This window comes from Xenopus laevis, chromosome 2L (genome assembly GCF_017654675.1).
Source record: "Xenopus laevis strain J_2021 chromosome 2L, Xenopus_laevis_v10.1, whole genome shotgun sequence".
Lineage (NCBI taxonomy): Eukaryota > Metazoa > Chordata > Amphibia > Anura > Pipidae > Xenopus > Xenopus laevis.
This window is the reverse complement of record NC_054373.1, coordinates 35,382,905-35,395,289: the sequence shown is the minus strand read 5'-3', so window position 1 is coordinate 35,395,289 and position 12,385 is coordinate 35,382,905. Positions and strand designations below refer to the sequence as shown.

At 40.0% G+C, this 12,385-nt stretch overlaps 1 protein-coding gene across 1 annotated transcript in view; it reads left to right on the top strand.

Moving 5' to 3' along the window:
• The window catches only part of dph1.L (diphthamide biosynthesis 1 L homeolog), a 176,510-nt gene that overhangs the window by 102,820 nt on the left and 61,305 nt on the right, over window positions 1-12,385 (top strand). Inside the window, exon 4 of the mRNA XM_018246146.2 lies at window positions 967-1,088. Coding sequence (XP_018101635.1) covers window positions 967-1,088 — 122 coding nt within the window. The remainder of the gene's footprint in view (window positions 1-966; window positions 1,089-12,385) is intronic.

Genomic DNA, 12,385 nt, shown 5'->3' with positions numbered 1-12,385 from the left:
CTTAGTGTCTTTTATTACATATGGGGGAAAGAGTTTAGCGTAAGGTGACCTTGCTATTTTACAGTACACCACGTTTTAGGTGTTAGATCTGAATTGGCAGAAAAAAAGATCAGAGCCTATTTGGTTTCACTACTTAAAGGAAAACTATACCCGCCAAACAATGTAGGTCTCTATAAAAAGATATTGCATAAAACAGCTCATATGTAAAACCCTGCTTTATTTAAATAAACCATTTTCATAATAATATACTTTTCTAGTAGTATGTGCCATTGGGTAATCATAAATAGAAAATTGTCATTTTAAAAAATAAGGGCCGCCCCCTGGGATCGTACGATTCACTGTGCACACAAACATACCAACAAACCATACATGTTAGGTCACATGAGCCAATTAACAGACAGAGATCTGTCTTTTGCTTCAACACTTCTTCCTGTTACAGTTAGAGTTGTAATATTTCTGGTCAGATGATCTCTGAGGCAGCACACAGACCATCACAAAATGGTGGTTCAAGGCAATCGATAGGGCAATATTTACTTAAATATATATACCAGTTTGGTAAGATTCTTTAATATGCCACTTAATATGATGTAAACTGTCTGTTGCTTAAGTGTTCATTTTGGGGGTATAGTTTTCCTTTATGGGCTGTAACTGCATTTGAGCAGCTACAGAAACCCACAGCATAATGCGCAGCATTTCTACCCTACTAAGCTTTAGTTCTCCTTTAAAACAAGGAATCACAAAATACAAGGTCATTATGGGGCAGATTTATCAAAGGTCGAAGTGAAAATTCGAATTAAAAAATTCGAATTCCGTGCTAATTTTTGTGTACTTCGACTAGGGAAAATTTATCATGTACTGTCTCTTTAAAAATTTGACTGCAGGTTTATCCACAGACCTATCGTTTATATTCAAGTCATTGCACTGTAATATTCCAAAGTCAGTTTTCTGTTTTCCTTCCGTCCATAGGTTCACATCAGCAGAGACAGTAGTGATGGGCGATGTGACGTACGGGGCATGCTGCGTGGATGATTACACTGCACAGGCACTAGGAGCTGACTTCATGGTACATTATGGACACAGCTGTCTCAGTAGGTTACACTGTTTCTTTATAACTGTTGGTTATATTTCTTTATTTGCATATTGAAAGATCATATATTTTCCCTTTTGGCTTGTGCTTTTATATGATCATGGAACTCCTCGATGGCTTATAATATCCTTATATTTTATAAAAGTGCATTCCTATGTCAGACTGTGCTGTTTGTGACTGCTTGATGTCTCCTAATATCTTTATAAATTACAGTAGGGGGTATATTATCCAGTATATAAACAGCGGTAAGTGCTTTTGTAGCTGCTTAGTAGTGATGTGCGAGTCAGGGTTTCCCTGACCCGCACCCGACCCTAACCCTAACCTGCCTTGCACCGACCCACGCCCGCCCGCTTCCGGGGGTCCTTTTATAGACCCGCCCCGCCGGTGACGTCACAATGACATCACAAAAGGGGCGAGCAGACACAAGAGTATAAATCAGGAACCTGGAAGTCGGATGCCGGCATTTAAAGGCAGGGAGCACTGCGGGGACCCGAATCCGCCTGACCCGCGGGGAAACCCGCACATCACTACTGCTTAGGTCTCTTCTCCAGGCTCCATGCCTGAGAAGTATCACTAACTGAGCATGTTCTGATCAGTGGTTAGCATGGTGCAACAATCTTTTCCGTTGCAATGTCATCAGTTGCAATCGGTACTTAACTTATTGATGTCATTTGTGTGACATGATTTTCTGAAACTTGTGTATTATGAAAAATATTGTAGAGAGGTGACCTTGTGTCTTGATACTGTGATGGAACTCTTTAGCGACTCAGGGAGGCCCATTTATCAACATTGTCATTTTGGTTTTTGAAACCACAATAAACTCATGTTCCCTAAAACCATGAATGCCATGTAATTTATTAAATGATCGAATATAAAAAAAACACGAATGGAAAAAAAAAAATGCTGAACAATGCTCTAAAAAAATCTGAAAACCTTTAGAAATGTGAGTTTTTTGGACAATTACTAGCAAAAAAAATCCAAAAAACCCTAAAAGTCTGAAAAAAAAAAAGGTCCAATAAAATCAGCACAGATCTCAATGATCGGTATTCAGTAGGACCTCAATGCAAAACTTTGCCAAGTAAAAGTACTTTTGGTGGTTTTTAAATGTAAAAAATAAATAAATAAAAATGTTTCTACATCGGGCCCTAAATGTCCTTATATTTTACAAAAGTATATACTGTATACTCTTTTTATATATTTTAATCATTATATATCCTATTATTCATAGCTCTTGCCTATTATGGACACAGGCAAACAAGTAGCCAGTTTGCCAGTTGCTTGTCTACCTCAGTCTGCATCTCATTGCCTTTGTACAAGTATGGGACATGTTATCCAGAATACTTGGGACTTGGGGTTTTTTCAGATAACGGATCTTTCTGTAACTTGGATCTTCATACTTTACGGGGGTTATTTATTAAGATTTGAGTTGTATTTTCCACAAAAATTCAAGTTTTCACTGTTTACTCGAATTTTTAGAGATTTATTATATTCTGACCCTAGAAAAAGCTTGAATCCTAAAAATACATTTTGAGGTCATGTAAGAGCCAATGGCAGAGGTCCCTTGAACCATTTGAATATGTTAAGATCTCTTACACACGGGCGGTTTTACCTGCGCTCCCCTGCGTTGTGCTTTCTTCTATTCAGCCGCAGACGCACTCAATTATTGTCAAGGGGGCTGTACGCACACAGACGCAAACAAAGGTGGGACGCAGCATGTTGCATTTCACCTGCGTTCGGCGCTTACATGCATCTGTGTGAGGACAACCCCCTTGACAATAATTGAGTGCGGCTGAAAGGGCGAAGTGGCTAATGCTGGCGAAAAATCGCCAGCGTGATGTCATTTCGGCACTTCGCCGATTTATTAACGGTCGCTGGCATAATTTTGCCTGCGTAATTTCGCCAAGGAGATAGACTCTGGCGCAACTTCGCACTCTAACGCCAGGTGAATTTTTGCTCTGGCAAAAGAGCATTACTACGCAAATGCAAAGTTTTTGATTTTACTGACCATTACCTCTATCGCCAGACTTGCCTTCGCCACCTCAGACCAGGTGAAGTGCAATAGAGTAGATAGGAGTTCCTCAAAAAAAAGTTGAACTTTTTTCTAAGTCCCAAAAAACGCTGGCATCTTTCCTTTTTACAGGGTGATAGGCTGAAAAAGATCGAAAAAATGTTTTGGGTACCCTCCTTCCCCCTACATTTGATAACATATGGCACCTAAACTAAACTGTGGACACGTGTAGGGCAATATAACCACTCTATATAATTTTATTAAGGTTCCCTGGCCTTGTGTAGTGTAATGTATCTGCTGCAGCTTTAACTGCACACCGTATGCAAATTAGCCAACGCTGGAGTAATTTTGAACTGCTGAGCGTATTTTCACTGGTGCAACTTCGCCAGCGTTTGGTACCCTGTGTGCAACTTCGGATCTTTGTGAATTAGCATTGTCCAGGCGAATTTACGCCTGGCGAAGTGTTGCAATGTGCGGGAAGCCATCGCTGGTTAGTGAATTTGCCCCTATGAGAGACTGCCTGTAACATACTCGTCAATCAGGAAGCTTTTAGAAGACAGTGGGTACACCGACTGCCTTTCTGTATACAGAGCTTTCTTTATATCTGGTTTCCAGATAACGGATCCTGTAACTGTATTTTCATGCTTCTGTGATCTCTGGAACTTGCCACAGGCTGTAAAACTTGTCAGAATTTCCATACCTAAATATGAAGAACAGATTCATATAACGCTACAGAATTGCATAGGTAAATCTATATTCCTACACAGAAAAATAAATGGAACAGGTTCATGAGAAAAATGTCTCTTGCAGAATATATCCTCTGACTAGAAATTATTGACAGTGACAGGGGTGAGATTTTGCATATATATGTCTGCATGAGAATACATGAGGACATTAAGAAAGACGTATGTATTTTAAAAGCTGTACATGAATATAGATGAGCTCCATTCCTTTCTGGAATTTTCAGATTCTGAATTTTTCCATCCTCTGGGATTTTGTTTTAGTTTTTGCCATTCGGACTTTAATAAACAACCCCCTTAGTTTGGATAAAGTACAAGGTGCTGCATTATTATTGCATTTTTAAAAAATTTGGATTATTTGGATAAAATGGAGTCTATGGGAAATGAGCTTCCTGTAATTCGAAGCTTTCTGAATAATGGGTTTCTGGATAATGAATCCATACCTGTACATCGGCTTAATACAGTTGAGAAATGCATCCCCTCCCAATGGTACTTCATTGATTTGAAGTCCAGCCATGGGGCCTTTGTTAAATGAAACTGAAGTGTTAAATTAAGATGACCAAACCGACCCATGAGTATGCCTGCCCTACCAATGTTTTGACAATTAGGAAATCCTCTTGGGTGAGGACTGTGTTAACTAATTGGGGCTCATTTAACAACACTGGTCAAATTTGCCCGTGGACAGTAATCCATAGTAACCAATCAGTGCTTGGCTTTTTTCAGGCAGCTGCAGGTAGAACAATAAATGCATTTAATACATTTAATAAATTTCATTGGTTGCTATGGGTAACTGCCTACAGGCAAATTTGCCCAATGTTTATACCCCTGAATTATAATCTGATATTTTGGCACCTGGAGCCAGTCGAACCACTCAGGTCAATTTGGGCCAGCAAGTGGGGGGCCAAATTGGCAAAGATCTGTTCATTTTGCTTGGGCATATACAAAAGTAGAGTGGAGAGGTTAGAAGATCTATATTGCTATAGCACTGGCAAAATTCTTAATTAGTACAATAACCATGCCAGATGGGCCCAAGAACATTCAGTGTGAGTTCTGTATTTACAATATTCACCTGCTTTAGGCATTAAGTCAAAATGTAAATTGCATTTTAGAATGTTATAACTGTAATTTGGGAGCCACTAATCTATACCCCTGGATTCTAAATGTTATAGACTTTAAGTCCATGGGCTCTATGAATTATTGCTATAGAGTAGCCCCTATTGTGCAGTTGCGCTTAGAATTTTCACTGTACAGGTTTGTTTTGCCTGTGTCATAGGAGGGTCCGTAGTAAGAGATTTTATCCATTCACTGTGCACTGTCCATGACAAAGCAGGAAAACGAAGTGTTCGCATTAACTGAGCAGCTCATAGTAAATTAGAATATTTTTTATTATAGACAGTTAACATTAGAGCCACCTTCCTGCTCAGTTTTATATAACTGTAATAACTCAAAATCTTGAAGCCTTTTTTAAATTCATAAAGCATTTACATCTAGCCACTTTTAACCATGTCTTATTTTTACTTAATATATATATATACGTGTAGCTGAATGATAGAAGTGATCTGCAAGGAAGAGTGGCCATGAATCACGACAAGAAGAATTGAAAGACCCTAAGCTCAATAAAAAGGCACCAAAGGGTGTTGCTAAAGACTAGTGTATCCAAACTTTTGCTACAATTATTTTCTTTGTGTTTAAAGTGCATGAAATAAAATGTAACCATTCATTATCATTTGCAAATATGTTGTAACACCTTCATTCCTGCAGTGGGACTTAGTACAGATGTTTCTGCTCATGTGTGAAAGGTCAAATTCTAAGAGATGGGATGTTCCTTGCCCAAATATAAGACAAATGTTTGGTCTAGGTTATATGTAGGGATGCACTGAATCCAGGATTCGTCCTGGTTCGGGATTCGGCCAGGATTCGGCCTTTTTCATCAGAATTCGGTAACAGCCGGATCCTTCTGCCAGGCCGAAAAAATTGTCACCCATAGATTTAAATGCATTTTGGCAAATTATCGCAGTTTAGCCAATAAAACATCATTATTGTCAGTCATAAGTAATACACAGTTGCTGTAATTCGCCCTAAATGGGGTATCTTACTTACAGACTGCAAGCTCTTATGTAAGCTCATCGTGCAATTATTGACGTAGAATTTCTGCCCAACTGGGCCATCCATGTGGCAAATTCTATAACATCAGGACTGTTAATCCAGTGCCTCTGCTCCATGCAGAGAAAGTCAGGCAGTGGCTTCACATCGCCAGCCTCTTAAACATTTACGAACCAAATGATCACCCCATAAACAAGTTTCTTCTATAAGGCCAGCATTCTGTCAGTGAGAAAAAGGGGCTTAAATCACTTGTCTCCCTCCATACGGCAAAAGCCACATGGGAATTCTTTCTCATCACGGCTTGTAACAGGGCTACAGCTGCAATAGAACTAAGCAAACCATTGGTTTAAATGGAAGCAGCAGGACCCCAGTGCAGAAGCTTTTTAGGGCTGCTTCGTCCAAACCTCATGGAGGCAGTGGCATAACTAAAAGTTTCTGCACCCCACAGTAAAATCATTTTAGTGCCCCTACTACATTTTGGGAATAGGACTATTTTCATAGACATATATTGAATATATATATATATATATATATATATATATATATATATATATATATATTATATATATATATATATATATATATATATATATATATATATGCCCTCCTGGTATTCCTCTGTAGTTACACCTCTGCATGCAGGGCTATCTGTCTTTGTGCACATTAAAGTTCACAGGTTTCATTTATGAAACCGGCACAAATCTCCATGTTTTTACACATTGCCCTCTGGGTTGTGACCTTGAGCCTCCATTCTGGACTACGAAAACCCACACCTTTCTCAGTAGCACAGAACTGCCTGTGTGCATTAGTGCTGTAGTCATGAGTGACAGGCTGAGGTACATGTTTATTCCCCTAGCTTGTATGTCATTCAGACACTTAAGGGCTTATTTACAAACAAAAGTGCAGTTGCAGTCATAGTAGTAGGCAAATCAGTGGCATTTTGGTCTTGTAGCTAAAGGCACTCCGTGCACACGTGTGCTTTGCTGCTACTACATTGAAGGTGGCGATAGCTCCAAGGTTCACACAACGACCTTCATCAATAGAGGTAGATTTCTTGTTCCCAAGAAGTAGCGGGTGTAGAATTCATTTTGAAACAAAGTGACATTCATTATTTCAAAAGGGTTGCCGATAACATTCCGCAACCAAAGATTCGCTGCACAGTTGTTTCAGTTCATGCACACTTCCACATGGGTGCCTGATACCCTAAAATAGTTTCCCCCACCAAACGTGTGGGCTAGTAGCAGTTGGGGGAAAACAGTAGGTTTTTTTTTTTTTTAAATTGCCCCCACCAGTGCTAGGACACCCACAGGAGGGAGCTACCGGTGCGAATGACCATGTTGGGGCATGTGCCTAATGAGTGAGTGCCACAGTTTGCTTATTATACGCAAACATGTGGCGCCTATGTCAGACGCGCTGCACAATATGGCTGCTCGCATCAGGAGCTCCCTCCAACCAGAGTGCGGGCTCTAGTATCTTGCACATTTGGTGTGGAAAACTATTTTAGTGTAACAGGTGCCCTTCGAGGAACTGGACAGCTGCTTCTCTCCCTGTGGTGACAATTACACTGAAAGTATGGGAAAACTCTGAGAACTATACTTACCAATTTTTTTTTTTAATCTAGCATTAGTGCTCTTGTACTTGCATCTCAGACTTCGTTAAATGACCCCTCACATGGGTGAGCACTAATGCTAGATTTAAAAAATTGGTAAGTATAGTTCTCAGAGTTTTCCCATACTTTCAGTGTAATTGTCACCACAGGGAGAGAAGCAGCTGTCCAGTTCCTCGAAGGGCACCTGTTACACTAAAATAGTTTTCCACACATGGGTGCATAAGTGGACTCTCCATACTTATTTATCAAAAACCAAATTTATCTCAATATTTTCTGAAAAAAACTCACTTTCCTAAAAAAAAAAAAATTTCAGATTTTCCTGATTTTTCTGATTTTTCATCCGAAGACTCTGGTTTCTTATGTTTTGCATGAAACCCAGCACACATCAAAAAATCATTGGGACTTCTCCCATTGACTTATATGCAACCTCGACAGGTCTGAGATGCTGGATTTCTGATTCGGACTTTTCCATCCTAAGGGTTTAATAGATTCTGGAAAATTTGTTATTTTTTTAAAAGTCCGATTTTATATTTAAAAAAATCACTAATTTTTCGTGATTTTTCCATTCAGAGTTTAGTAAATAACCCCCATAAAGTTTATATACACAGTTATACATGTATTTGCTTATTAATATGGACATGATCACTGTTGTTACAGTTCATGCAATAGCAGAGGCAAGCAATGTGGCAGTACCAATCTTTACATATAATTACAAATATGACAAGTAATGAAGGCTCTGCACATGCAGTGAACTTTTACTGTCTAGATAAGAGCATATAAACAGACTGAAATGTCTTCTTCTAAACAGAGCATGTTTTTCTTATGTTGCCAACTGCTTTCCCACCCACATGCAGCACTTCCTAGGGAGCCAATCCTGCAATGAAAAAAAAAAATAATCAGACATTTCACAGATTTAGAGGCATCAGTCAAATGTGGAATTCGAAGTTCTTTATGTAGCGTAATTGCACTTTATTTATTGCACCAGTTTGCTTGCCTGAGAGCTTTGCTTTAAATGAAGGATCTGTACAAGAGACCTCCATAAACTACTTTAACGTATTCCGTTACAATGGAAACTCTCCGGTGTTTGTCCTTGTAATATTCTTTTATGTTGATACTTAGTAGTATATGAGAGTGCAGATGGTGGTATGTTAATATGCTTGATGAAACCTCAACACCCAGGCTTACCAGCAGGCTAAATACTTCCAACCGGTCATGAGACTGACACCTCTGATCTATCATTATATGCTTTATAGATGTGGATGTTAAAAGAGTGAGAGGCTCATTACTGAGTCTTGTGACTTATGCTTCTTTGGGGTGTCCTCTGAACTACTTCTTTATTCTCACTCAATTGATTTACACAGCAGACAAAGATTCCGAGCCGTGTGAACACAGCCTTAGATCCTTTTAAATTGGCGCATCTAAAATTAATTTTATTTTTTGTACGCATTATCCCGCATCTTGGAGGAACGCAGCCGAATGCATTGGCTTCCCATTATAACATTTTCTTGTAATAATCAGAAACGAAATTACTTTATTGATTGGGAGACTTTTGATTTAACTAGTTTGTAGATTTCACCAGTGCAGTTTGGTCTAATTTGGTCTGATATTAATAGAACACTGGATGCAAAGAATGGGTGGAATATAAAAGAGGAAGAAGTTAAAAAAATAAAGTTCGAAAAGGCATATGTGAAGGACAGGCTTCAGACAAGAACCGGCTGCAAATTACCTCCATGCTTGAAACATGCCAGGTGACCAATAATTTGCAGCAAGTTCCTGTCTGAAGCTTGGCCTTCACCCCTATATAAGCGAGAGTGTGCATGTGAAGACATATATAAGCAACACAGGAACACCAAAGATTTTAGTCAACTGTTGCAAGGTTGTTTACTTGAAACATCATATGGGACTAGAGCAGTGATACCCAACCAGTGGCCCATGAGCATGTTGCTCACCAACCCATTGTGTGTTGCTCTCAGAGCAGGTGCTTCTTTTTTAATTTCAGGCTTGGAGGCAATATTTAGTTGCATATAAACCAGGTGTACCGCCAAACAGATCCTCCTATAGGCTGCTAGTCCACTTAGGGGTTACGAAATACCCAATCAAAGTCCTTTTTTTATGCTTGTGTTGCTTCCGAGCTCTTATAACATTTTTAATGTGGTTCATGGGTTAAAAACATTGGGGACCCATGTACTAGAGGCTTTTCTGAATGGAACTAGCATTGACAAGTTCTAGTCCAACACATAAGGAATGTAGTGCAGATATTTCTAATGCCTTCAACCAAAGAACCACCTCAACGTCATCCAAGGCCTCCATTACACTCCTAGCAGCAGGGAATATCCATAACTGGCTTCCTTGATTGAAACTCATGCTGCTACTCCATGTGTGGCTATGCCTTATGGTGAAGCATTTAGGCCTGAGTGGATAAGAGGTTTATATTGCTTCTGACTTTTACATTTGTAGCTCAGGTGTGCTCTACCCTGGAAACAGTCTGAAGTATTGTAAACCAGGTAGAACTGACTGGTGCAGACAACTCTAAAGAAATTCTGCGTTCATTGTTTTGGATGCAAGATGCGGTGGGCCTTCTGAAGTCCGCAAGATGCAGATGCTCTTCTTCAAGTATGTTATGTTAAAAAGACAATAGGTATACATAATCTAGTTGGAAGTGGCATGGTTGGGGATAAATACAGCAAACTCAATTTATCACAGTTATTATAGTGCCTAACAATCATTCCTGCTGTTAAATCACACAGTTTTTTCTACAAAATTAGATTAATATCCATGTTTTTCACACTTCACTGACATTCCCTGTGTTGTTCTGTATATAGCCGTGGCATCACTTTTATTTACTTGAACGAGTGCCAGATTTTGTTTGTCACATGCTCAGCCTAGTGCCAGCATGGTGGGGGGGGGGGACATGTCTCATCCCTTAATCATTACAGATTTTAGTTTTCTTCAACACACAAGTGGAATAGTGCAACACTATAAAACCCTTTTTGGGATTGATCGTTCATCCTCCACCCTTTTTCATTTCTGGTCACCTCCTGCGAGCCAAATTATACCACAGTGTGCCCTAATAGTGCCCAAATAATGTGACTACTAGTTCAAAGTGTGTGTCGTGTTAGCCATGTTGGTACTTGTGACTTTGATGGCAAATATGATACCCCATTTTTGACATGAGCTCATTTAATTGAGTTTATGTTGAACAGGTTCAGAAACACTATATGAACTTCGAGATATTATTTTTGCCTGCAGGCTTACCTGATTAAAAGGAAGCCATAATAGTCTATCACTGCTCACAGGGGTCAGTTTCCCACCCCCTTAGATTCACAGAGGGATAATACAAGCCCTCTGATGAATCATCCCTTAGGCTGACAGTGTAGTGCAGCTCCTCCCTAATCTTGTTACAATTTGAGGTAATGGATTCTGGGACTTGACGTCCCTCTGCTTTCCAGAGAATCTGTGTAACACCTGCTGTTGAAATCAGAGGGACTTCAAGTCCCAGAATCCATTACCTCAAATTGTAACAAGATGAGGGAGGAGCTGGTCAGCTTAGTTCATTAGAATATCATGGTTTCCATTCAATCTGTGTAAACAGATATTTTACATTTATATTTATTTCTAGAAGTTCAGATGTTTATGCACCTTTTCTGCATAAAGACAGCTGGATGAGCTCATGTCGAAAAGGGGGTATATTTTCACTTTAAATAAAGATATAAAGCATATGAATCAATCCAGCTTCTGTAGAGCTACAACCCCTAAGCATCACCTTTAGGTATTAAGTAATCCTATGCTTTGTGACTAGAGCTACATTCAGACATACAGCTGCCATACTTACACACGTGTGTGCATTGGGAGTGCATGAATACGCCCCATACCAGTGATTTTTCATCCAACGACTGCACAGTTTTGCAATGTGTGTCAGGCAAAATAGTTAAATTGTGTCACTCTCTGAGCTCAGCAGCACCCTCTCTTGTTTTTTGCTAGTATTTCAACAGTGTCTTCTGTCCTGGGACGGAGAGAGCCTCTTTGGATCAATAGCTTTGATTCACTAGGTTTATCAATATGTCAGAGGCAGGAATGAAGCTTCAGTTCTCTGACTATTCCTCTTCATTACCTGCCCCCTTGGGTGAGATCTATCACAAGCGTGCAGCAGTGTGCCGTGCACAGGAATAAACTTGGCTAGAGCCCAGCACTTGCCAAGTGTCCTTTCTTTTCACCAATCAAGTGACAAGTCTTCTCTCCGATCTTTATCTCTTGATTTCTCCCCTTGTCTGTACAACTTCCCCTTTGTCACTTTGCCCAGATAGAAGGGGGGGGCCAATGTCGTGTTCTCAGCTGTATATATTTGTACTGGATCAGTGTGTTTCTATCGGTCACTCTATAGTCTGGGGGCTTAGCTGTCAGTCACTTTGTAGCTCTAGACCCCTTCTCTTGTCCATTACTGCCGCACTATATTTGGCACGCTGTGCTGTCCTCTCTTACTCCCTTTCTTACACCATCTTTCTGCATCTTTCCTTTCCTCTCTTTTGCATTTTGTGTTTGTCTTCCAGTTTTACAACCTTACACACTCCCTGTCACATCTATCCTCTCTTGCTCCTCACCATGTCCACCTCTCATACTCTAGTCCCTCTCTTGTCTCTCTTCTGCACTCTTATAGCATTGGATCAGATTCTCCTCACCATGCAAACACTGCAGCAAGCAGCAGCTCTGGCAACCATGGGGAGCAGGTCTGGGCCGAAGGGGCCCACAAAGGATGTTGCTCACAGGATTTTTTCCCAGTGTCCAGCTGGCCCAGATTTACATAGCGGGTGCCCCTAGGCCTGATAGAATGATCTTATACT